This window comes from Limanda limanda, chromosome 14 (assembly GCF_963576545.1).
Source record: "Limanda limanda chromosome 14, fLimLim1.1, whole genome shotgun sequence".
Taxonomy (NCBI): Eukaryota; Metazoa; Chordata; class Actinopteri; order Pleuronectiformes; family Pleuronectidae; genus Limanda; species Limanda limanda.
This window is the reverse complement of record NC_083649.1, coordinates 26,174,320-26,199,639: the sequence shown is the minus strand read 5'-3', so window position 1 is coordinate 26,199,639 and position 25,320 is coordinate 26,174,320. Positions and strand designations below refer to the sequence as shown.

Here is a 25,320-nt window from a genome sequence, read left to right as displayed (position 1 = left end):
TCTGTATTGTATGTATATTGTCTATTGTCTTTTGGTTGTTTGTCTGTATGTGTGTCTGTCTGTGTGTCTGTCTGTTGTCTTTCTTTCTTTCTGTCTTTCTTTCTTTCTTTCTGTCTTTCTGTCTGTCTGTCTGTCTGTCTGTCTGTCTGTCTGTCTGTCTGTCTGTCTGTCTGTCTGTCTGTCTGTCTGTCTGTCTGTCTGTCTGTCTGTCTGTCTGTCTGTCTGTCTGTCTGTCTGTCTGTCTGTCTGTCTGTCTGTCTGTCTGTCTGTCTGTCTGTCTGTCTGTCTGTCTGTCTGTCTGTCTGTCTGTCTGTCTGTCTGTCTGTCTGTCTGTCTGTCTGTCTGTCTGTCTGTCTGTCTGTCTGTCTGTCTGTCTGTCTGTCTGTCTGTCTGTCTGTCTGTCTGTCTGTCTGTCTGTCTGTCTGTCTGTCTGTCTGTCTGTCTGTCTGTCTGTCTGTCTGTCTGTCTGTCTGTCTGTCTGTCTGTCTGTCTGTCTGTCTGTCTGTCTGTCTGTCTGTCTGTCTGTCTGTCTGTCTGTCTGTCTGTCTGAATGTTTGGCTGTCTCTATCAACTGTCTGTCTGTGTCTCTCTGTCTGTCTGTCTGTGCAAGATAATGTAAAATAATACTACTACTAATAATAATAATAACACAAAACTTAACAGGTATGACTTTGACTCAAACATGGTTGGAATCTGGGGTCTGACCCATGAGTTTTGAGCAGTCATGGGATCAGTGTTTTGTAAGCTCACTCTTAAAGAGCTACCGCCAAGTTAAGTTCATAAAGATTAAAATAAACCAGTTCACGTTCATAGTTCACAAATTAGAAATTGGAACTAAGTTCACAGCCCACAAATGAACATGTCCAACATGCCTCTTCGTGCTAACATCAAGCCCAGACTCTACTGATTCGAATGATATCTTTCTACAACCAACACTCACTGGACCAGCAGCCGAACAAGAGCAAAACAATAAAGTTTAGATCACAGAGGTGACATCTTACCTCGGATGTTATGTCACAATAAGTTTAGTTTTTGTCCATATCTCTTGTAAAGCCACTTAATCAATGTCTATGTGTCACTTTGAATCAACACCAAGGTGCATACTGCCACCTGCTGTGCTTCTTCTTTTGTCGGATCACTGGCGGTCACGACTAAAACCTTTAACCTTGCTCTGCATCACTTTATTAGAATAAAATGGGGCTCAGGTAATGTTCAGATGTTATACTGTGCATTACAGGATGTTTTGGGCTACAACTGCATTATTTCATAGGGATAATCTCTCAAAAATTTTAAAATGTTGTCTTTCTTTACATGGTGCCATAAAATGTTGTTTGGTCCAGAGTCAGTGAACGACGCTCACGTTCATACTCAACAGTTGCAAACTGACCTGTCCAGCAAACTGTTCACAGGAGCACATTCTATGTTTCCCTTTTGGGGCGGTCACGCATGTGATAATGTATCAATGAACACTGAGCAGTCATGTGATAATGTAAAAACTAAGTATTGATTCATGTGTTTTCTTTCAGGCTCAAACTGGTCCAAACACAATCAAAAATGGCCACAGAGAACAACCCCAGCTGAAGCAAAACCTCCACAAGAGTGAATGTTATAAAAAGAGCTTTCACCATATCATACCATGTGCAAAGCACAAATCAGCCACTCTGTGTAAACCACTGACACTGACTTTACTCGAAAGAACAGAGGCGGCCTGCCAGGGAGCTTCCAGGAACAGCCACCATGATCGACCTGAGTTACCTGACAGAGGAGGAGCAGGAAACCATCCTGGCAGTGTTGAAAAGAGATGCTGAGCTGAAGAAGGCTGACGAGTACCGTGTCCTGTGAGTTCCCTTGGTCCATGTTATAGAAAGCTTATGTATCTGTTTCCTTAGTAACCTGCATTTGAGAACGAAACATAACATTTCTTATAGCAAAAATTTTGAAATGTATCTTCAGCCTAATGGAGTCCTGTCATTTCTGTTTGATATGTCTTTACACAGGGAGCTCCAGAGGAGTGTGAGTGACACGGGCCAGCTGAGGTACCTGACTGGAGAATGGTTCTACGAGACCAAGCAGCTTCGTCATCAGGATCGCATCCATGGCTCTGACATCATCAGGGCCTCCATGAGACACACACATAAACCACTAACTATATGTGAGTCTGCTACGTCCTGCGTTTCTTCTTTTTTTCAAGAACATTGTTAAGTGAGCATGATGCCATCATCAGTCAATCAATACAATCTCATTTGTATAGCCCATACTGTCTCAATTTGTCTCATTAACAAGGTGTGACATCCTCTGTCAAGCATGAGGAGAAACTACAAAAAAAATGCATTTTAACGGAAGTGCAATAGTTGTCACGTGTAGATAAACAAACCCACAAAATTACAATATTTACAACATACGGGCAGACATTGATGCTATAAACAATGCAGTGTGTGTACCAACTATGTGTAACCGTGTGTGTTGTGTGCTGCAGTGGAGCTCTCTCAGATATTGCCTGAGCAGTCCAGTTTTGTCAGCAGTGAGAATAAAGAAGTGTTTGTGCCACCTGTTCTCTGTGGACTCCTGCAGGAGCCCCACTCGCAGCTCAGCAGTGGAAGGTGAGTCCACAGAACCAAAGCAAACACATTCAATCACATATATGTTCTACAGAGCTGTTTTAAGTCACACAACCTTTGAGCATTTAGCAGCTAAAGAGACCGCTCTTTTCCTCGTTTTGACACTGAATCCAGAATGAAAATGAATCACACATCTCCACTGACCTGAAACTCAACTTTAAGTGAATGTGTAAACTGGAAGTGTAGACGCAGTGCTGTGTTTACAGCTTGTTTCAGCAGCAGTCTAAAGCACAAGTGGAATTTTTGTTAGTGACAGATATATATATATATATGTATACTGAGTGTTTACATAGGATGTTTGGATGCATCTAGAAAATGTCCAGAAAGGATGTTTTTCGAGTCCAGGCGGGTGTTCTGTGAGTGATTTGTTAAGAATCAGATTTCACCAGACACCTTTCAAATTGAACAGTGAAATAAAGTTAGATTTAAGTGGAAATGACATGTTACATTCTGTATTGCCTTGATAATGTAATGCCAAAAACACTATATTATCATTACATTATATTATCTTATTATCTCACTTTAACTCTGCAAAGTATAAACCGAACATATGAATGATGTGTTGTCTGTTTTCAGCTCCATCACATGGGGCTCTGGTAGAGTAGTATTTCTCTGTGACTGAACGTAGCGAGTGGAGTTGTGCACATTGGCCCCATATCCCTCAATAATCTTCTTAGAGGGTCAGGTCTCACATGTTCCTGTTTTCCACTGGAGCGATCACAATTGTAAACAATGTTTAGCTGGTGATTTCACTGACCAAAACAAGTCTGATGTAAGCACTTTGATGAGTGCCCAGATTTTCTTAATCAAAATCTAAACAAATATTATATATATAAGGCCGAGAAAGTAAGATAAGACAAAACCATATTGATCCAAACACTGGGGAAATTATGTTGTGACAGAAGCAGGCAAAACAGAATGAGGTAGACAAGAGAATAAAAACATGAAAAGACAATAGAATAAAAATGTAAAATTAAATAAATTCAGTGCAGAAGTGGTTTGCACAGAAATGTTACTGAGTAGGTGTAAGTGCAGTAGCACAAGATGATTGCACAAGCATTTCTAAAAAAGTGTTTGTTCATAAATATAAGGAGATATTGGAATAGACGTGTCCATATGTGTGCAGGTTACACCGTTTTTATGTAAAAGGGCAGATATGGTATACAGAAAGTTTCAAGATATAATTGCACATATACAAACATATACGTAATACAATCTTGGTTTATTTCAACAGGTACCACAACCAGAGCCCTTCTGACCCACCATTTGATACACAGAAACAAGTCGTTCAGTCACCCACAAAGGTAGGAACATGTCTGGAGATACAATATAATTCAAAAGGTTAAGTCTCCACACAGAATTGAATTCACCCCCAGTCAATATCACTCAAACTGAAACTAAATAAAGAATCAGGCCACTTGTATGCAAGACAGAAACGTTTGGCATACTTGTATCTGAATCTTTGTTTGATTTTACCAGAACATTGTTTAGTAGCTCCGGGGGGAACCTGCTCCCTCACATGCCAATATATGAAAATATACAAATCATTTACCAAAACAGGCCCATTTTAGCAATCTTATAATCCTTCTCTTTTGTTGAAGCAGAGGACAAATCCCTTCAACAGTGATCTCAATGCCCGTCACTTTTTTGAAGAACAGAACAGTCAGTTGCTGGCTGGAGAAGTTGATCAAACCCAGAAACAAAATGAGGGTGAGTTTTTGTGTGTATGTAAAGTGAACAGTGCTATTGAAATATGTATATATATATATATGAATAAGTGAGAGAATAATATTTTTCCCATTGTGGTCTAATGATATATCCTATGCTATGTTTTGAACTGAGTGACTGCTATGGAAAAACTGTGAAAACAGTTACTTTACAATCCAATGTAAGTCTGGTTCTAAAAATGGTTTTGGCATCCAGGTGTGTGGGTCCGTCGGGCTGCAGCTGTTTCAACCTTTGCTGTGAACAGCATGTTGGCATGAGCAGTGGTTGCATGGCAGCTGAACGCATGTACTTGCTTGTCCTTACTAACAGTTTTATTATCACGATTCATTCATCAGTTTTTTTTGTTTGTTGCTGTTGTTATTGTTGCAATTAATGAGAAGGCCTTTTCACACACTGGTACAGGAAAAGTGGCAGACAAGTGACAAAATGAGCCATTGATCAGGAACCCGGCTTTTCCCACAGGTTGTCTAAGTGAATGTTACTCCAAACACACAAGGCTGCCAGACTAACCAGAGGATTACACAGAGTACATTCCAAAGCCTTAATCTGTTCTGCATGACTTGTGGCCGCTGGAAATATTTCATAGCAGTCAGGAAAACAATGTTATTGTTGGCAAATTATATGATATGAGGAAAACCAGCTTCAGCACCATTTTTACTGTTTTACTCTGCTGCCAACCCTGACTCCTCAAAAGTATGTTCCCACACAACAAAACTGCATTTTCCGTTATGTTTGCATAAGGAGCACAGTTCCTCCCAGATTACATTAGTTTTTAACATATCACCAAAATGTTTCGCATCCACCCATCTTGGCTGGTTATACTTTCCCTTACTGCCTTTTGACAAGGCGAGGAATTAAGTTTGTTTGTCTGTATGCAAAAACTACTGCACATATTATCATGAAACATGGTGGAAGGACGCAATATGTCTCAGAAAAGAAGTCAATAACATCAGATCCATAATAGGGGGCAGATCAAGGAGCTTTTTTTCAGTTTCGATAACATTGTGAGAAAGGTGTTTTGTAGATTTCTCACAGATGAAAAGTCAGAATCAAATGTAGTTTTATAAGGGGACTGTTGGGCCTTGGTATTCTCTGAGTGCCCTTCTCGTTTATGTCTGTGAAGCAAGAATTAGAGCAATAATATTGTAGAGGCCTGTCGCCTACGTAGTTATGTTTACAGACTGATTTATGATCGCTTATCAGCCCAAATTTTCACTTGACTTTGTCTTTTTCGTAGCTTGATTCGTCGACAGAACAGCAACAGAATGTCTATATTACAATGTCATTTTAATCTTGGAAACAAAAGTTGCAAACCCTAAAGGCTGAAATATGCTACTCCGACTCCGTTACTGACGGACGGATGGACAGAAACGACGGACTCTTTTTCATTTATGGTTCTCCGAAGGCTGTGGGTGCTGAAAACAATTCACAGCGAGAACAGTAGTTGGCGCAACGTTTTTTTTGTCGAAGACAAGCTTAGAGAAGCCTACCTCATGACGTCTTTGTATATAGAAGTCGGCGATTGTTTACCTCCTCCCGGCTTTCCTCACACACACTGAACGATGGCAACTAACAGACCAAGGCTGTTGATGGAGCTGGAGCTGCTTGACATGGAAGAGGACTTGCTTGTAACGTGTTTTATGAGACGAGAACAACAAAAGAAGAGGAGACAGAGGCGGAGGTGGTCTGTACGTCCACTAAATCAATCGAGGCTGAGGACGGGAGAATAGGCATCTCTTGTTCTACCTCGGAGGGATGTTGACGAAGAAATGCACTTTGCGGACCAATCACAGCCAAGGGGTATCCGTAGGCTCTCCGAGGTGCTCGGAGAAGGCGTTCACATGTTTCAGTCTCTGGCAAGATGAAGAAGCATATATCGGCCTTAACTATTTAAGGTTTATCTATGGATCCCCAGACGTTGCAAGTAAACCCCTTCAGCCAACCTACACAGGTTAAACTATTGCTCTCCAGCCTCTTTGCTCTGCCTCAAATACCATGTCTGCACACCACAGCCTTTTCCTCTCGTTGGCTTCATCAACAGCATCCCATAGGGTACTGTCAATTCTACCAGGTAGATGATTCCCAGGGTGTTGGACCAGAGTATCAGGTCAGGTCTTGGGTGGAAGTGACAATATGTGATGGGAATGTAAGCCGCTGGCCCACGTCCACCAACATCTCCCAGTCTCTGGCTTTCTCCAACTGACCACTCCGTGGTCAGTGGAGGAGGTCCTCTCTGTCCCTGTTCCCCTTCACGGACATATGTTGTCTTTGGAACTGTTTGCCAGGAAGCATGGGCTGGTTGATGTTCTTAAGGCCACATAAGATATGTCTAACTAGGTGTTTTGCGCCGTCGCTGAATTGTATAAATGTGTGCAGCATTATTTGCAGCACTAGCAGCCACATGCTCAGTAGCACATGCTATTGTCCATAAATGTAATTCCCTGTAGACTTCAGACCCACCCCTTTCCCCTCATCAGCTCCACACTGTGGTCTTCTGACTCCAAAAATCCAAGCTTGTGCTGGTCAGAATTCAAATTCTCTGGTTGGAAACAGCAGCTCACAACCCAATGGTTGACGTCATGGTGGGTTGCCACTTGGTGTTACCATCCACGCTGTTATAATTTGCTTCTGGAGGTCCCAAAGTGCAGAACACAAACACAGCAGATTGATGGTAACAAAAAAGGTTTATTGTTCGATTGCTGGAGCTGGGGGTGGGTATGGTAGGCAGTGGAGATCCAAAGGTGCTGAAGCCTGATCAGATGAAGGTAAACAAACAGGTGGATGCTGCGCAGCTGGTTCTGAGACAAAAAAAGGATAGGGTAAATAAGCAGGAAAAAAGGCAGGCAACAAAAAACACACTAGATGATAGACGTTCAATATCTAAGCAGGAGGCCCCGCCCAGCTCCAGGTAGAGGAAACAGGGAAGGAGATCAAAAGAAACAGGGGGGAACACAGAGCAAAAAAAGAGGTAGAAGACAGTTAGAACTTACAGTTTCAGTTTCAGTTGTGTGCCTGCAAGTGACAGCAATGCAGTTTCTCTCTCATGCATTAAATTGGTCGTTCACTCTTTAGTCTGTGTACCTGTCACTTGAAATCTGGCGTGAGAGCGGTGTTCCTTGATCTGTCCATTTATTCAGATCCGCACCAAAATGTTATAATTCCTTCCTGTCCTATAAAGCATCCTTCCACCAAGCTCTGTGTTGATTTGGCCAATTATTCTTGCGGAATCATGCTAACTTACAGACAGATAGACTGACAAAGTGAAAACAGCAGAGCAAAACCAAGATCTACATAAGTAAAAGCCAAATGTGTTGAAATGCAAAAAAGCATAAGCTGAGTAGAAACATATTGGTTATCCGTCAAGAACAAACGTTATCTGAGAGAAAATATGTTGCCTATGGAAGTTTAATTGAGAAGGCAGTTGAGTTTTCTGGGAACCTAATTTTGAGGAGACAGAGTTACAGGTGGAGATAGATTTAATCACATTGTTGATAGTTGTGTATTTTGTGCAGTGGTTCTTTTAAAGGGTCAGAAAGAAAAGGAAAATTTGACCAGAACAGTCTCCACTGATAAAAGACTGCAATCAAAAGTTTCAGGAAATGACTGTAGGAAAATCCTTTTACGTGGAGTTGAAGAATACCGTTGATTGCTGTTGGTCCGTAGTTACCTTTGACAAAAAGTGTGTTGTTGACCAAAATCATTTTGTTTTTTACAGAGCTTTTACCATCATCTGACGGCTTAATTTCTTATGATAACCTTAGACAAGACATGAGCCTGTTCATCCAGGATGCATCTGTTCCAATGCCAATGCCTGAAAACACAGCACTCAGCACCATCTCACAGGACACAGGACATTTTGCTGAGGTAGATGGACCAGTAGGTAGACAGCCTAACTCAAGTGCTCTGAGGGGAATCCTCAAGCACTTGTACCCTTCATCATCTGCAGACTCTCTGTTATCTCCCCTGGACATGCCGAATTCAGATTCTCCACCTGAGATCTGGATAGACAGGAAGCAGGTGAGGTTCAGCTCCATGGTCAGTCAGAGCGGAGTGGAGTGGCAGAATGGGAAGGAGATGGGAGAGCACAGTTTGCTTGACATGGACTCCATCAATCCCTCTGAGACGGAAAATAACTTGGTGAATAACTCTTACCCTGAGAAAACGGGCTGTACCACCTCTGGCCTACACAGGCCAATGCTCAACCAGTGTGGAGTGGATTCACAAGAGGCTGAAGCCAGTTTCAGAAATGAGGCAAACCTGCAAGAGCAAGAAGCTGGACAAAAGCAGGTCCTTGGTGGTAAGATTTTTATTTGAAACCAATGAAGCAACGGAACAACTAAACCACCAGCCAATGACTTGAATAACTACACCTTCAACTGCATTCTGACATCAGACAAGCATGAAAATGCATATAAATACTAACGTTCACATTCATCCTGCTTTAGAATTTTCTGGCATGAATTTGTGCATTGCTGCATGTACTGCATGACTGGTTATTGAGACCAGTGGGTAAGACATCAAGAAAAAAGAAAGCATCAATTCATGATTCTATTTTGGGGCTTTACTACACCTTTCTTTTGCATTTGGATATGTCCCGTAATTGTGAAGAATTTTGTTAATTTCAACATTTATAACTTTTTCACCAATGTCTCAGTCCAGGAGTTTTTTAAATTTTATTTGGTCTTTATATTACTGTTAGATGAAGTGTGAGGATATCGTTGGGGCCTCCACAGCCTTGACAATCTCCTCATTGAATGGCCACCACACATGTCACAAATGTGTATTCAGAGGCCATGAAGGAAGTAAATAACTAAATCTACTCTATATAGAATTCAAAGAATTTATAACATATTTCAGACAGCATAAGAAAATTGGTGTGTGTGTGTGCGCACCTTTTTACTGTAGGGCAGAGAGCCATTTAAAATTCCAAAATTCTGAAATTGAACATGTAGAATGTGGTTACAGTACTAATGCCCCAATTCATCTGACAGCAATAAATGCTACAAAGGTAATTATATTATAGGCCTGCTGTGTGTGCAGTCTACAGTACTGATATATACATGAGTGATCTACAGGTGCTTACTGTCTTTTCAGGTGTCTTTGAGCACTGTCACCCGGAGCTCCTTGGCCCTGCAGTGCCCAGCTTTGTTTCTGCTGAGCAGGTGCAAGGTAAGCCTGCTTACCTGGAGACAGAGCCTGAAGAGGAACGTCACTCTCAGGCTCAGCCCACAGATTGGCCAACCAGACACAACACTCATCATCAAAACCTGCCTGAACAAAGCACTGACATTTCTGTTGACACCACCTCAGATACCACGTCACCAAATAGTGTCAGCTCAGGGAGGTTATCTCATGCTGTTTCACCACAGCCTAGACAAAGACTGCTTGGTATTTTTAGAAGACAGAAAAAGAAAATAGCTGAAGTGCAGAGTCCACAGAAAGAAGGCATTTTGATACAGAAGGAACAACCGGGCAACACACCAAAAACCTCCCTCGGTGCTACAGATACAACTATGGACAAAACTGCAAGCGTCACACATGACGCTAAACCCACAGAGATGACAGAGGTCAGAACACTACAACTCGCAGCACTGCAGAACACTTCATTTGAGGAGACAGTGGCCACAGTAGATGAAGACATTCAGCAGGATGCAACAGAAGGCAAAGCTGTTCAGTTTTCACAGAGACTCTTTAACCTGAAAGCTTTCTGGGAGAGAGAAAACACTGGCCCAAAAATCAAATTTCTCAGAGAAGACAAAAACCAAGGAGACATCTCCAAGACAGGAGCAGTCACTTCACATGGCCCTAAGACATATGTGGAGAGTTTAGACAATATATTAGCTCAAAACGATACAATTCACGATACAGCTTGCAGATCCCAAGAAAATATGTTGTTACCACAAACTGAATGTAGCCTCGTTGTAGTTTTATCAAACGAGGATGGCACATATAGAGCTAATCCAGTGCTCATATATGAAGACACAGATGACTCTTTGACTGGTTCAGTAACAGAGTCACAGGAAATCCCTCCTGTGTGTTCCTCTGTAGCTTTTAATGCTCCAAAGCAGCAAGAAGGTGATCCAGTCTCTCTTCCCAGTCAGTCCAGTTCCAATCTTCAAGAGAATAGGCCAGCCAAGATCACTGAGCTTGAGAACTTAAGGCAGACAGAATATACTGGACCCACGGAAAACACTGCAATTGTCAAAAATGCATCGATCAGCTCAATACTCAGGGCTAAAATGGTTTCCACTCAGTCTGATCAAAGAACACTTTTAGATAATATAGCTAAGTCTGAGGGGGGACAACCAAAGTCTACATGTAAAACCAACTTGAAAGTGACAGACAAAGGTTTTGTTAGTCAGAGTCCAGAAAGGCCACAGCTGAGGGGTTCTTGCAGTGCTGGGGATTCACACTCAACCTGTCACCAACAACAAGTCAAGGCTGATGCAGAGTCTCAACAAAGGCCCCTCAGTCCCAGTAAATCCCAAATACCAAGATCAAAAGACCAGGATGAAGAAGTCAGGATGAGTCCATCTAAGACCTGCCACCCAAGGGTCCTACCAAGAGAGTCCTCCAGTCCTATGAGATCCAGGCTGGAGGATTCTCCTTTGAAAACCTTTTCAATAGACATCAACCCTCAAACTAAGGCTTTTGAAGAGCAACAGAGGAAGCCATCACCAGTGCCAAGACAGAGGAAGAGTCCTTCACATGGAGCAAAGCAAACAGCATTAACAGATACCAAACCTACCACAGACGTCCTCTCATGTCCTCTACCCTTACATGCAGAGGACAGAGAGGATTACTATGATAACCTAAACAGACAACAAAGTAATTCAAGTTCCTCTAATTCACCACCGTCCAAACTGAGGACCTTTACACGCCTTGCCAGATCTTTTATCCCTCAGGATTATCAGCACTACCTCGGGCCACAGAAGATGGCCCATGTCCCTCCTTTTCACCAAGAGAAAGAAGTTACTGGTGAGAATGGCACGGAACACAGAACACAAAGTTTCCTCAGAGATTTTGTAGGTAACCAGAGTGACAATTCCAGTGTGGGGAGTCGGCCCAGAAGCAATTCCTGGATTGTGCAAAATAAAGACAGAAACTCCTGCCAAGACACAACAACCAGGGCCTGTTCCCTGTCTCGGGCAAGTTCAGGCAGTGAGCTTTTGAATTCTCTCTCCATTCATGTTTCTTCAAGATAATGATTGAGAAATGGAAATCACAGTCATGTTTTTTTTAACAAATCACATTAACACATTAACATCACAGTGAGTCTGATTTAACTAGTTAGTCAACCTGCCCCAACAAATTCTTCAAATTCTAAATTTGTGTCCTTTTTTTACGATCTGTGCACATTGACCTGGATTTCTCTTCTGTATAACCTCTTAAAGAGTATCTGTACAAAACTGTAGAACATGTGGTTAGATGATTTGTCCTTTATTTTAATCAGTAGAAAAATATTTATTTTTCAGTTATATGTTGTTTGATTTAGATTAAAGATCAGCTGATGTTGATTTGTAAGAAGCAGCTATAATCACTTTACTTTAATAATGAAAATTTGTGTTACATACAACAATATAGAGGGATTTGCTGTGATGATAGCATCTTTTATATTTCCAAAATGGATTTAGTAAGGACTTGACCTAAATTAACTAGGACTTCTTACACTTTACATGCATTTTAGTATCCTGGGTGTGAGCAGGTTTTTGAGTGATCTTGTCACGGTATTGATACATTTGGACATACCTGCAGTACTCCAGTAGTAACCAGGATACTGTGGCATGTGAATAACTTATACAGGTTTCTGAACCATCTCATAGATGTTATGGTGAGAAATCAGATAAGACTCATACCCAGGATACTCGTGGGCAATATACTTTAGAAGCAGAAGCATTGTAGATTCCGCTGGTAGTTTAGTAAATCAGAGACCATGCACTGTCTGTGTGGAGTATATTTTCCAGAACTGATTGTGTTTCATTTGTGCCAGGTTATGATGAGAGTCCCATCAGGTCAGCTTTGAAACGATTATCTTCAAGGATGTCTTCATCCAAAAGTCTGGAAAACCTCACCTCACAACCAAGTAACACAACTCTTACTACTTCATACACTACCCTTGTGTTAGTTGATGGCAAAAAGCTTTTAGTGCATTTTTTCTGTGAAACAAAACAAAGGTCTTAACCAAGAAGTGTTAAATAATAATGTCTAATGTCCTGTATCGTTTCCTCTTAGGAGAAGAGATGACAAAACATGAATCAAGGCAGCAAAGTGTGGATGATGGTAAAAACGAAAGTGTAATTTATGATATAACACATTTAAGTCCACTCTTTAAATGTAATGTCATTGCATGCACATGCTGGGGAAACTCAGTAAAAGATTTGAAGTCATATCTTTCCTCCAGTTTCATCACTTCCACCACCAGCCTCTACTCTGTCCAACTCAAAGCAGAAAAAGACCAGTGTGTCAGTGCCTGTTCTCCAGCAGGACGAGGTAACCCACTCCACACCAGTATAGTCAACTGACCTCACAACAAAAGTATAATATTTACCACAGTCTTCAACATCTACATTACACCTAGTCAACCGATATATTTACCAATTCTACTTCTCGTATAGAAGCTTAATTATTGGTTTGCTCTAATTCTGTCAGTGATTTTTCATGTTTGTGTTTCATTCACGCTTTTCTGTTTTCTCTGACATCATCAGACTGACAGTGATAGCACTTTTGAGACCAACTTGGGCTGGAGAAGAAACACAGGCAGCTCCACATCGAACATCAGCCTCTCCTCTGGAATGGCCTCCATGTCGTCTGTATGCCCTCACGCAGTTTGCTTTTTTTTTTTAAAGTTATTTTAAAAAGGAATTTCTATGAAATCTTTAAACTTAAACCTAACAATTTTTTTTACTGTGTCATGTAGCAACCAAGTTATTGATTAGATTACGATTCTGTTGTTATGAGGCTGGCGATAATCCAAATGTATTACTTATACTTCAAAAACAGTTATTTACTGAGACAGCTGGGCACTGTTGTGTTTAGCAGATGCTTGACATGTTTTTCCTGAAAAAAATCCCACTCGCTAAGAAAGGTGAAAGAAGAATGGAATGGGAAGAAATGGGGTAGTAATTTGATACAGTCATTGTGACATGACAGTGAGTCAAATCCAGAGAGGGTGTTTTCTCTCTCATGTTATATTGTGAATGATCAGGTCAGTGGCAGCACCAGCAGCAGCATTTTCCCTGGAGACCTCAGTGACATTGAAGTCCAGGGAAACATCCAGTTTGCTGTGAACTACATCCAAAAGCTGGGAGAATTTCACATCTTTGTGGTGCACTGCAGGGAACTGGCTGTGGCGGACACCAAGAAGAGCCGCTCCGACCCGTAAGTGATTCCTCCCCGTTCACAATGTGAGAGGGACGACAAATTTATTATACAGTTGCCCTTTCCTCATTATACTTTATGTTCTTGCTAATAAGAGTAATACGAGTAAATAAGAATAAGTAATTCTGTTTTGTTTTTTTCAGGTATGTGAAATGTTATCTACTTCCTGACAAAACAAAGTTAGGGAAGAGAAAAACCACAGTAAAAAAGAAAACTTTTAACCCCAACTACAATGAAATCCTTCGAGTAAGATTTCCATATTTAGTCTCTTTAAAATTTCTCTATACATCTATTCCATGTTGTACACCCTGATTTTGTTTTTTGTTGCTCTCTTCTCTTTCGAAGTTTAAGATCATAATAGAAGTGTTGAAAACTCAGAATCTGTATGTCTCTGTGTGGCACAACGACACCTTTGGGCGGAACAGCTTCTTGGGCGAAGTGGACCTGGATTTGTCAGAGTGGGACTTCAGCAACACACAGATAAATGAATACACATTAAAGTCCAGGGTAATGTCAGCACATTCCTCAAACCACCCGTCTCCCTCCCATCTGATTGAGAGCAGCGGACAAATGAGAGTGGCCCTGAGATTCCTGCCGCAGACATCCCACAGTGAGCTGATGACTCCCCAAGCTCTGTAAATCATCTCATTCCATTGAAATTATTATTATTATCACTTATTGTGGTCTGACTGCATCCACAGGTAAGAGAACATCTAGGATGGAGACTGGTGAGGTGCAGATTTGGGTGAAGGACTGCAAGAATCTCCCTTCAGTCAGAGGAGTGATCATCGACCCGTTTGTCAAATGGTAGGATGTCCTCCAATGTGTTAGGCCACTGCTGTGGAAAGCGTTCACAATTTAATTAATCCAAGAAACCCATATGATTGTATCATGCGTCTTTTCACGTGGTTTTGTATATTTCGAATCATTGTCAAGATGAAGATGCCAAATAAAAATGTCAGACTTTGGAAAAAAATACAAAAGATCTGTTTGATGAGCAAATTGAACAAAACGAATTTAAATTAACCAAGACATGATTATGCTATTCTGTTTGACTCCCTTTTGAAAACTAATGTAAATGTAAACACAGTTATACCTCCCACTTTTTCCTCTTTTAAAGGATTTACAAATAATAATCTGTCTATTAGTCAGCATTCGTCATAAGCTGAAGGCCTAATATACTTTGACGCATTTATTCATGTGATTATTTATGTTATAACGACTTCTCTATTTATTCTGATTTGAACTATTTCTGTTCCCTGTTTTCGTCCTGCCTGCCTAAATGAATGAACACATTTTAACTGCTTCCCTCTGTCAGCACTGTACTACCTGACACAAGCAGGAAAAGCCGCCAGAAGACACGGGTGGTGAAGAGGACAGTCAACCCCATGTTCAACCACACCATGGTGTACGACGGCTTCCGGACGGAGGACCTCAGAGAGGCCTGTGTCGAGATCACAGTCTGGGATCACGACAGACTGAGCAGCCACTACATCGGCGGCCTGAGGCTTGGGCTAGGCACAGGTAAGATTGCACTGACTGTTAGGTTGTTAGAAAGCAGGAACCAAATTTAGGCAGCAAGGAGCTGTGAGGAAATGTGATTGAATTTTCTGGCTTACAGTTCAAACAAGACTAATTCAAATCCCAGAAATGTGTGCTAAACTAAAACTTAAGGAAAACCCAATGAATGAACATATTTATTTAAACAGGAACCAACAACAACAAGCATACGAAGTAACAAAGAAATAGACTTAGAAAAGAGAATAAATACACAAGAAGCCATGACAAGCACAGAGGAGGGAAACCACAGAAAGACAGGAAGTAAAAAAGAGATAGACACACAAGGTAAAACATTTCAAAGTAAAACTGGATCTAACAAATCCAAAATCTAAACAACCAAAATACATATACCAAAACACAAATCCAAAGTCTAAGTCCATAGACTAATGAACTGATATGCTAAAAAAGTTTGTAAGGGCGGCTGTGGTTGAGGTGTTAGAGCGGTCGTCCTCTAGCCAGAAGCTCAGCGTTTCGATCCCAGTCTTCCTCTTTCTTAATGCTGAAGTGTCCTTGAGCAAGATACTGAACTCAAAGAGAAAGTGCTGCGCATAGATGCACTGTGTGAATGTGTGTGTGAAAGGCAAACACTACTGTAAAGCGCTTTGAGTTGTCATCAAGACTAGAAATATTCTATATAAATACAGACCATTTACCCTTTTATACAATTGCAAAAACAAGGATAAAGAAAATGTTAAGGCCAGAACAAGGACAGATCCTGAAAAAAAGTCTGAAAGTCTACCTGATATGATAACATGCAGTTAAATTCTCATCAGTTCAGTTCAGATCTCTACTCTCCCACAAGAGGATTGTCTTTGCAGGACAACGACACTAACAATAAGACATCTGAAGAAATAATAAATAAACAAAATTCAATAAAAGGTCCATGTGATGAAAGCACAGAAAAACTGCACTGGGATAATATAAAGGGCTAAGCTGTGCAGGGAACCTAGAGGCAGAATTAAAAGGGCTTATGTTTGAAAAATCCAAAGCCTGATCATATCACAACATATATCTATGAACAGAGAGAAGAATTTTACTTTGGACTGACTTGTCTGTAACAAGAAGTAACTGAGACTAAGCTGCTATCCAACATTGATTTTACTACAGAACCTTTTGATCCCTGTTTGTTCAAATTCACAAACACAGAACAGAGTTTACAATGTATCTGTAAAGTAACATCACTAATGCTGGTGGCATTAGAACACTGACATAAAGAAAATCTGTCTTTTTTATCCCATCTTGCACAGTTTCTCTGTGTTCACACCAAAACGTAATTTGTCAGTATGCTGTAAACACTCAGGTACTTATGGTTGCCCACAGTATCCACTTCCTGTGTACAGTGCCGGTGATCAGGTCAAGACTAGAACTGTGGATGTCAAGATAATGTTATTATATTAATATAAATCATCACATTTACACTCTGGAGATGGTGTAGAGCATCAATTCCTGTATCAATGTGTAATTTGTTTTGTTTCACCCGTAGCTACAATCTATTATTCTATCACAAATAATTAGAATTCCTGTTATAATATGATTTCCATGATTGCCTGCACAGTAAAAAAACTAACTCCTTTGCCCCCTCTCTTTGCAGGGAAGAGTTACGGGCTGGAGGTGGTCTGGATGGATTCGATTGCAGCCGAAGCAGATTTATGGCAGAGGATGTTAGAGTCTGATGGTGAATGGGTGGAGGATGTTTTACCTCTGAGAATGTTTGTGTTGGCAAAAAGCATGTCAAAGTGAGAGTGGAGTGTTTTGACAGATGTGTGGAAACCTCGTATGAGCACACTGAATGAACGGTTGGATTGTTGGATCAACCCCTCGAGTGAAAGCCGCCTCCTTGATGAGCACTGTGTATGTATCTGGATGACAGATGATTATCGTATGATAAATTAATTTGAATAAATTGATATTAATGAAATACACCACTTGAGTTTATATAGGCTAAACCACATGTTAAATTTGTCATCTCAAAATGATTATTTATAGAAATAAGACAAAATAGGGCAGAAGACACAATCAAAGTTATAAAATTGATGTAATCTGAAAATACATCCAATCTGAGCACTTGTGATTTGTATAAAGTTGTGTTGTTTGTTGGTGTAATTAGTGCCTCAAGCATCTTCAATAAACAGAATATTTAGGTGACTAACCGTTTCCTTTTGAGAGGTTTGTTTCATATTAGAAAGTCAACACATGGATGCAGCAGAGCTTTTGGCAGCAGATGATAAATATTTACCTCGGAAGCAGCAATGATCCTAGATTTTTAGTAGTTCTTGCTGCATCTGTACCTCAGTATAACAGTGTAAAACTAACAGCCATGACCCTCTTTACCAGCCTGACAGTTTCATTTTTGATGTTCTCTCATGATAACTGAAAATTATGAGCATTATTCAACAAGAAGCAATGCTGGTAGGCTCCCTACACAAACTTAAGGCTGATATATGCTTCTCCGTTTTTACTGACACGGACAGAAACGGAAAGAGAAATGCCCACTCTGAGCGCCTCGGAGAGCTTTTCGTGCACCTCTGATTTTTCTAACTATCCGTGGACGTTTCGGAGAGCCTAGGGACAGCCCTTGGCTGTGATTGGTCCACTAACGACAGTATTTCGGAGCGACATCATTTCCGGACCTCAAACTTCCTGTTTCATTTCCCATATCACAATAAACCCAAACACAACTACGATTCTGATTAATGTGACAAGTGTGTTAAGCCAGCGGAGTTGTCCGGCTGATGGTGGCTGATTAGAGCACTGACGGCATGTGTGTATGGTCACACACGCTTATGACGAAGTTTCATAACGGCGCTACCGTGCTAACCACCATGCTAACTGCGGTGGTAACAGCGCAAAAAATCACTCTTTTCAGGTTGCATTCATCTCCAGCAGCAGCAGCAGCTGCACTTATATCAGTTATACTCTCTTTCGTGACCATCACACACACACACACACATACACACTACAACAAAACCAGTGGTGGAATGTAACAAAGTATTTTTACTTCGTTACTGTACTTAAGTAAATTTTTACGTATCTGTACTTTACTTAAGTAAAAATAATAGTGCATATTTTTTACTTTTACTCCGTTACATTTTGCAGCTATTATCTATACTTTTACTCCGCTACATTTCTACAATATGTGTCGTTACTCGTTACATTTTATGATCACAGTTTCGCCAAAATGTTGCTGTGACGGAGCGGCTCAGTCACTGACCGCCAGCACTCCACACGCGCACACACAGTCACACAGTCACACACACGCCAACAAACATTTCCACTCTTCCTGTTAAAGTTCGTAGTTGATCACTATCTAACCATCAGCTACTCTGTTTAGCGCTGGGCCGACGGAGGGTGCCCACTCGTCAGCTCCGCATCTGGTAACACACACACACACACACACACATACGCATCTGGGTGACACACACATACGCACACACACACAGTCACACACAGTGGCCGGTAAGCAGCCGTCCGGACCACTCCGTGAAGAAGGAGGAGGAGACGTTTCTTTAGTTTTAACGCCGCCACTTTATTTATTGACTGTCCACCGGAGCAACACTCTCATCACCTCCAGGTGGTCGTTCACTTCTCGTATTCACACACTTCTTGCACAAGTTACCCAGGTGCACTACGTCACTCTCTGGGCCCGTTCCTTAAAGGGGCAGGCCATACTAGCAAATGTTTTTGCTTATAATTATTACTAGTAGTGACATCTGTAGAGGCATGACTATTACCAGTAGCTATATCTGCATTCTTTATCAAAATGGCACAGCCTAGACATTGAGAGACAACCCATTGCGTGAGTACTTTTACTTTTAATACTTAAAGTAAATTTAAAAGTAAGTACTTTTTACTTTTACTTAAGTAGGATTGTTGGTGTAGTACTTTTACTTTTACTTAAGTATATATTTTCCTGGGTACTTGTACTTGTACTTAAGTACTAAACTTCAGTACTTCCTCCACCACTGAACAAAACAACAAATTAATTATATGAGTAAACTTCATTTATATGTAATTTACCTGAGATCTAAGCCCTTATAATAATAATAACAATAATAATAATAATAATAATGAAATTTCCTACAGTACATTCAATGCAGCAATATTTCACCTCTCACCTTCGCCCAGGTCTAAAGCTTTCTCATTGGTCGATCCACCCTGATGCGACAATAAATCCCGCGCTATGATTGGCTCTCATGGTCTGTCCATCGCTGCCGAAGCCGCTAACCAGCTTCCTGCCTCTGCGTTGCTAAGGTAAGTTAACAGCTGCGTCAAGTTTGCCCTGTTCGCCTCTGAAGTCAGGCCATCGTCCTTTCAAATTAAAAGTATGGAGTTGCAACTCAGTCACATATGTTGTGTAAAACTACATACTGCATCGATCACAGGATGGTGTACAAAGGTAACCTTGTGACGTGATGCTGGTTTGTCATAAATTATACTGCCGATCTCTCTCTGTAAGTCTGTTCGTAGGGATTCCATAGTCAGAGGCAACACTTATACGTGTTTACGCTCAGTTAAATTTCGCAGTGCTAAGATCCCTTCACAAATAAGGAAGTTGAATTTAGCAGAATCCAGGGACGTTGTCCCCCCCCATTAAAATTCCATTGGACATGAGCCACTGTGCGCCTGTTTTATTTGTGTAGACTGACTTATGTTGAATCATTTATGATCATGTGGAAGACGTGTGGCTCTTGCTTGGAACGTACACTAAGCAAATAAAAAATAATCTGAACAAAAGCATTAGTTTTATCACCAAGGGTCTTTTCAATACACATTGATAACCACATAAATACACATTTATACACATATCACGGTCATTCAAGTTTGTTGGAGAGGATCTGGTTAACGAGTGTATTATTTTGAAAGCGCTGAACGGAAGTCTCTGTACTCATTATGGCTGTCTTGTCCGGGTCCAAACTGTTGGTGAGGCTGTCACTTCTCATGCTAACGCTCCGGTGCTGCACCTGCTTCTACAAGTAACAGATGTGGCAGCTCAGGGACGCTGCTGCCTCTCCGCCGGAGTCAATTCCCTCCGCACGCTCAGGCTCCATTTGACGGAATGTGAAAATACATGGAGTCCTGTGAGCGCCACGCGTGTTCTTCCTCAGTTGGCAGCCAGGTATCTCCCCACAGCCAGACGTCGCAGTGGGGAAGCATCCTTTCACTGCTGGGGATGTAGCATGGAGCTAGCTCACTAATGGACAACACGCATGTTTAAATCCGTGCGTAGAGGCAACTTGAACCCGTAGCGTGGACGGCCCTTGTTTGCATGTCATGAACCGTCAGTACCCGCCTCATGGGACACACACACGCTCCTCCATCACTCACAACTTCCACACGGAAAACTCTGACGTGACCGTTACGTGTGGGCTGACATTTACTTCACCTGGTGAAAAGAAACAGGGAGACGGCTGACATTTCTTTTTTCGAAGTCCTCATCCATTCGGCGGCGGGTGGAACGTCACATGGCTCCTCTACGCTCGCGTTCCTCTTCGTGGAAACTTCCCGTGTGAGTGTCGGGGGATGAGGAGCAGCTCTCCACGCAGAGGACCGCCACACCGACCCGGCTGTGTGTCACCGTGACCGGGGCAGAGAGCGTTAACCCAGGCTACCCTCACACCTCAGCAGGCGACACGGAACCGGCGTCCACACACATCCACCGTGTGGACGGGGAGCCTGAGTGTCCACCGTGCGGCTCCAGCTGTGTGTCTACTGGAGGCTGTCTGGACCAGCACGGACCCAGTCATGACAAAGCACTTCTGTGCTGTGTTACCTCTGCAGTTATTGGATGTTGTGGTGAAGTGGACACGGGCTGACGTGATGCTCAGCCTCGTGTGCACAATGTGTTAAACCAGGAATCCTCACATCCCTTACATTCCTGTACATAAACACATCCCTCCCGGGACCTCTGCTGAGCCTCTCCTGGACTACAGTGGGCGCTGCCCCCTGGGACAGAGACACCTTGGATCACATTACTTTATTGCACCCACCACCACCGTACCTTGCTGGGCACAGACCTCCTGGACACCCCCCAGGGGCCCGCTGATGGTGCCCTGACACTTTGAGAGCCACTGGTTTAAGTTCTTTCCCTAAAGTGTCCCTTGGTTTTTTGTTGTTCTTTTTCACCATGCACTGAAGACCGAGCTGGAGGCGGAGAGTCAGATTTACACTGAGTCAGCCATGCCTATAAGAAAAAAAGGTGAGCCACTGAATGTGCCACAAGTTAAAAAGATTTTTCCTTCTCCAGCTTCTATCCGACCCTGTACATACTGCATGTGAGAGACCTTGAAGCATTGTGGTCACATCAGCTTGTTGCATTTGATTTGAGCTGTCTGAACTGTTTGGTAAGTCAACCCTTTGTTTCTAGTGGCATGAGAATGTGCAGGGAAGTGTTTATGGATATGACTCCCTTCAAACTCAAACAAACTTTTGACTCTTCCAACTTTGTGGCAGCGGTTAGTGTTTGTGCCTTTTTTGAGTGTAGCTGACAAAGCCAGCTCCACAAACAAGTTGATCTTCCATATGGTGAGGAAGAACTTAACTGGCCTGCTCGGAGCCCTCACCTCAACCCATGCTGCTGGATGGTAGCAAATCCGTGCAGCCAGCTTCCAATCTCCAGTGAAACCTTTTGACTCATGAACAGGGTCTCTTGTCTCTGCAGCGTGGTGTGAGCGCAGCTGGAGGAGGAGGGCAAGTCCAGCTGAGCCCAGTTCATTTATCTTTATACACTTGTACCTATAGTTCTAGTTGGCAGATTATTCAATGTTGGTGCTATATATTTGTTTATAAATATTGTTTACATTTCTACACACTGAGCTGATCAGTCATATTAGAAGCAGTTATTGGTTTCAATATAGTGCCTGATCAGTGTAGGAAGAATGTACCTAATATAATGTGAAGTAAATGACCCCAAGCAACACATGTGTTTTCTGCTCCCTCCTGTGCAGACACAGCGCAAGCCTTTGGGCTTTTGGAGGAGTACTGCACTAAACTGAGGAAGCCGGAGGAGCAGCAGCTCAAAACTGCCATTCAGAGAGTGATGGGGATTTTCAAAAGCAACCTATTTGAAGCCCTTCTTGGTAAGTCAGTGGACTACAACCAGTTAATTGTGCAACTGCTGTTTTCAGTTCATATGTGAATTCATATTGCAGTGGTTCTTAGAAAAACAGTGTTAAACTAAAGTTCAAAAGTTGCCTGTGACTGCTTTCTTAGTTTGAGAAAAATGGGGTCATGGCATGGTGAAGTGCTGTTTGGATGAATGGCTTACTTGAAAACTTGTGATGAGCACAAGAGGGCAATCAAACTGTAATATCAGCCAGCACCACTGTTGAGCTCTCATTAATTTACTTTGTAGATGATCTGTATTTAAAGTGAGTTTTTCTCATCTTGATGACCATTCAATGCATTTGACAGTACAGTTTTGCCATTCACACATTCATACAGTGCATCTATATGCAGCACTTTCTGTATCACACATCAATCACACACCTGCTGCTTTCAGACATGATCTCAACTCTGTTCCTCCCTATTTTCTCTGGAGGAGGTGTATGTTTGAATGCAAATGGCAGAGTGAGTTTCTACGGACTTTCTCCACTTGACCTCCTAGTATATTTTAGGAGAAGTCCATGTGTGAATCCAGCGGGGGGATCCGATCCCCTGTTTCACCGCAAGCGAGGGGGGTGGGGGGTTGATGACATTTCAAATGTGCGACAGATGCAAAAATAATATCCCGGTGAAAAAGTGTTGCAGAAGACACAGACGAAGATGTCAAGAGAGTTTGTGGTGATACGAGCCGACACCGGTATCTATGTGTTGTAAAAAAAAAATCATGTGATCTCCTCAGTGGAGTTAATACTTCACTTCCTGTCTCTGTCTGCTGCACCCGGTGTCTCCACCTCTTACGCCGGGTTTACACCGGACGCGGAAGTGACGCTGAAGCGCCCGCCAGCGCTAATAATATCACCCGTTGACCCAGTAGTATAAAAGCATATAGTCACTTGTTGCTCCAACATTAAATGCAACAGCGTCCCAGCATTTGTCCTTTTTGGGGTTGTATTTCTACAACATGTGCCGAGGATCATACAACTAACTGTACTTCTCCACTTCAATTATTAATTTAATGTCATCCATCTTCAAGAACTTCTCCGCTGTTTGCTCAGTTCAATGTCGGGTGTCCAGGGTAAATTATGTATTCTCCACTCAAGCCTATGGGGAGAGTACGTATTTCCGGCATTAACCGGAAATGCTACTCCGGAAATGATGTAGTTAGCAGACCAATCACAGCCTTGCCGGCTATGTGACTCTTGCGGAGCTTTGCCGTCTAGTTAAAAAAATTGGGCGACGCATGTAAGCACTTAAGAAGGGAAACGTAAGTACTTAAGGGGCCCGGAAGGGCTCTTACGCTTCCAGGCCCGTGAAAACGCAGAAGCATGCGCCGGCCTTAAGGCTTGGCGTCGCTTCAGCGTCTGGTGTAAACCCGACGTTACTCAGGATTTGTTTCTGCTGTGAACACTATGTGCAGAGAACCTCCCGCTGCATCTACCTATGGCTCAGCCTAAAGGGGAATTTGCGCTCCATTTTGTGACTTTTTATGGAAACTTTATAACTGTGGATCACAGTGGACATTTAGGGTAAAAACGTGTTGTAAATTACACCGTTTTGAGTCTAATTTGAATATCGGGGCTTAGACTTGGAGCCGTATGGAGGCATTTTATGTTGTTTTTTTGTTTCAAAAGGGAATTTCTTCACTAACAACTGTCAGAGCCAATGGGTTGCCTCTATCTAATAATAAACAATTAACATGTTCCATTTTGTCCAAACACCAAGCTAACAAAAGAGGCTACCAATTAAAAAAAGACCACTGATTACATCATAAATGTATATAATAAAGGCACAAACTATTAAGTAAAAGTCCAGTATTATTTAGGCTGATCATTGTGTGTGTGTGTGTGTGTGTGTCTGTCTGTGTGTGTGTGTGTCTGTGTGTGTTTGCGCAGAATAAGATAACAATTGTTATATAACTTTTAAGAGCATCTCCAGAAGATTCAATTTTGGAACGCATTGGTCGAAGTTCCAATGCCAAGGTGAAAAATAATATGGTCCACCTTTTCCAAAATGTATTGTCAGTATTGATCAGAAAATGGTTCCCCATCATATGATAAGCATATTGAATATGTAATTAATTCACCATGAAGTCACAAAATGACATCCAGTGTAGTTATTGCAAACAATATATATAGAGACACGATTTACAGATATTTAATTAAGGAATAAATGTCTCTTCATGTAGTATAATGTAATGATGATGTCATTATAGAATAGCATTATTACCAAAAAAAAGCCTGATGAAGGTATATTCAGGCCACTTGCTATGCATTGATTCTCCAAAGTGCCAGATGCCAAAGCATCCATAATAAGCAATTAAACATTATAAACTTTGTAATTTGCAATTAAATATACAAACAACTGTGGAAGAATGTTTCAGTGTGAGAAGTGTGGTTCACTTCAGTAGCCTGGCTTTAAAAGTGTGCAAAGAAGTTATAAAAAAGTTAGGAAAAAATCTGTAGAAATTCTTTGAAATATAGTGTCCACTACCTGAAGAGACAATACTGTAGCAACTTCAAGAAAACCAACCTGTTGCTGAGAGGCTGAAGTAAAGCCTAATGATTGATGCGCTGATCCAAATATCACTGAGATCCATAAAAATGCACTTCCACTTTTATTAAAGAAAAAGATGATAGACCTATTGGAACATGCACACACTCGTAATTTAAAGCAATCAAACGTAATATAGCGTAGCATAGGGTTGCGTAGCGAGTTAAGCTTTGCAGTCAACAAAGAGTACAGCGTCTCCACTCACTTCTCTCCTTCCACACACAGGTGAACAGGTGCTCATGTACACTATAACCCTCACCCATATCCTAGGTGATCTACTTCTTGCCAAATTAAATTGATCACAACTTAACAATAAATAACAAATAATACAAACCCATTATACTTGGTATCAGAACCAAAATAATAATAATATTCTTCTATTTAT

General features: G+C 41.6%; 2 protein-coding genes across 2 annotated transcripts in view; both read left to right on the top strand.

Moving 5' to 3' along the window:
- Positions 1-1,737: 1,737 nt before the first annotated feature.
- Positions 1,738-17,024, top strand: sytl2a (synaptotagmin-like 2a). The gene is made up of 16 exons (XM_061085364.1): positions 1,738-1,838; positions 1,998-2,152; positions 2,477-2,600; positions 8,108-8,643; positions 9,441-9,515; positions 11,376-11,507; positions 12,337-12,429; positions 12,579-12,626; positions 12,748-12,836; positions 13,052-13,156; positions 13,552-13,724; positions 13,868-13,970; positions 14,070-14,334; positions 14,426-14,531; positions 15,043-15,248; positions 16,876-17,024. The coding sequence occupies exons 1-16, from the start codon at positions 1,738-1,740 to the stop codon at positions 17,022-17,024; spliced, it is 2,460 nt and encodes an 819-aa protein (XP_060941347.1).
- Positions 17,025-20,750: 3,726 nt separating this feature from the next.
- Positions 20,751-25,320, top strand: part of dlg2 (discs, large homolog 2 (Drosophila)) — a 178,888-nt gene continuing 174,318 nt past the window's right edge. The window contains exons 1-2 of the mRNA XM_061086350.1: positions 20,751-21,480; positions 22,229-22,360. Coding sequence (XP_060942333.1) covers positions 21,462-21,480; positions 22,229-22,360 — 151 coding nt within the window. The 5' untranslated portion in view covers positions 20,751-21,461. The remainder of the gene's footprint in view (positions 21,481-22,228; positions 22,361-25,320) is intronic.

Bases quoted from the DNA above. Each gene is read 5' to 3' on its own strand.
- sytl2a (XM_061085364.1), top strand. From the start codon at position 1,738: ATGATCGACCTGAGTTACCTGACAGAGGAGGAGCAGGAAACCATCCTG. The intron at 8,644-9,440 runs GTAAGATTTTTA...CTGTCTTTTCAG, and splicing joins ACAAAAGCAGGTCCTTGGTG to GTGTCTTTGAGCACTGTCAC. The intron at 13,725-13,867 runs GTAAGTGATTCC...TGTTTTTTTCAG, and splicing joins AAGAAGAGCCGCTCCGACCC to GTATGTGAAATGTTATCTAC.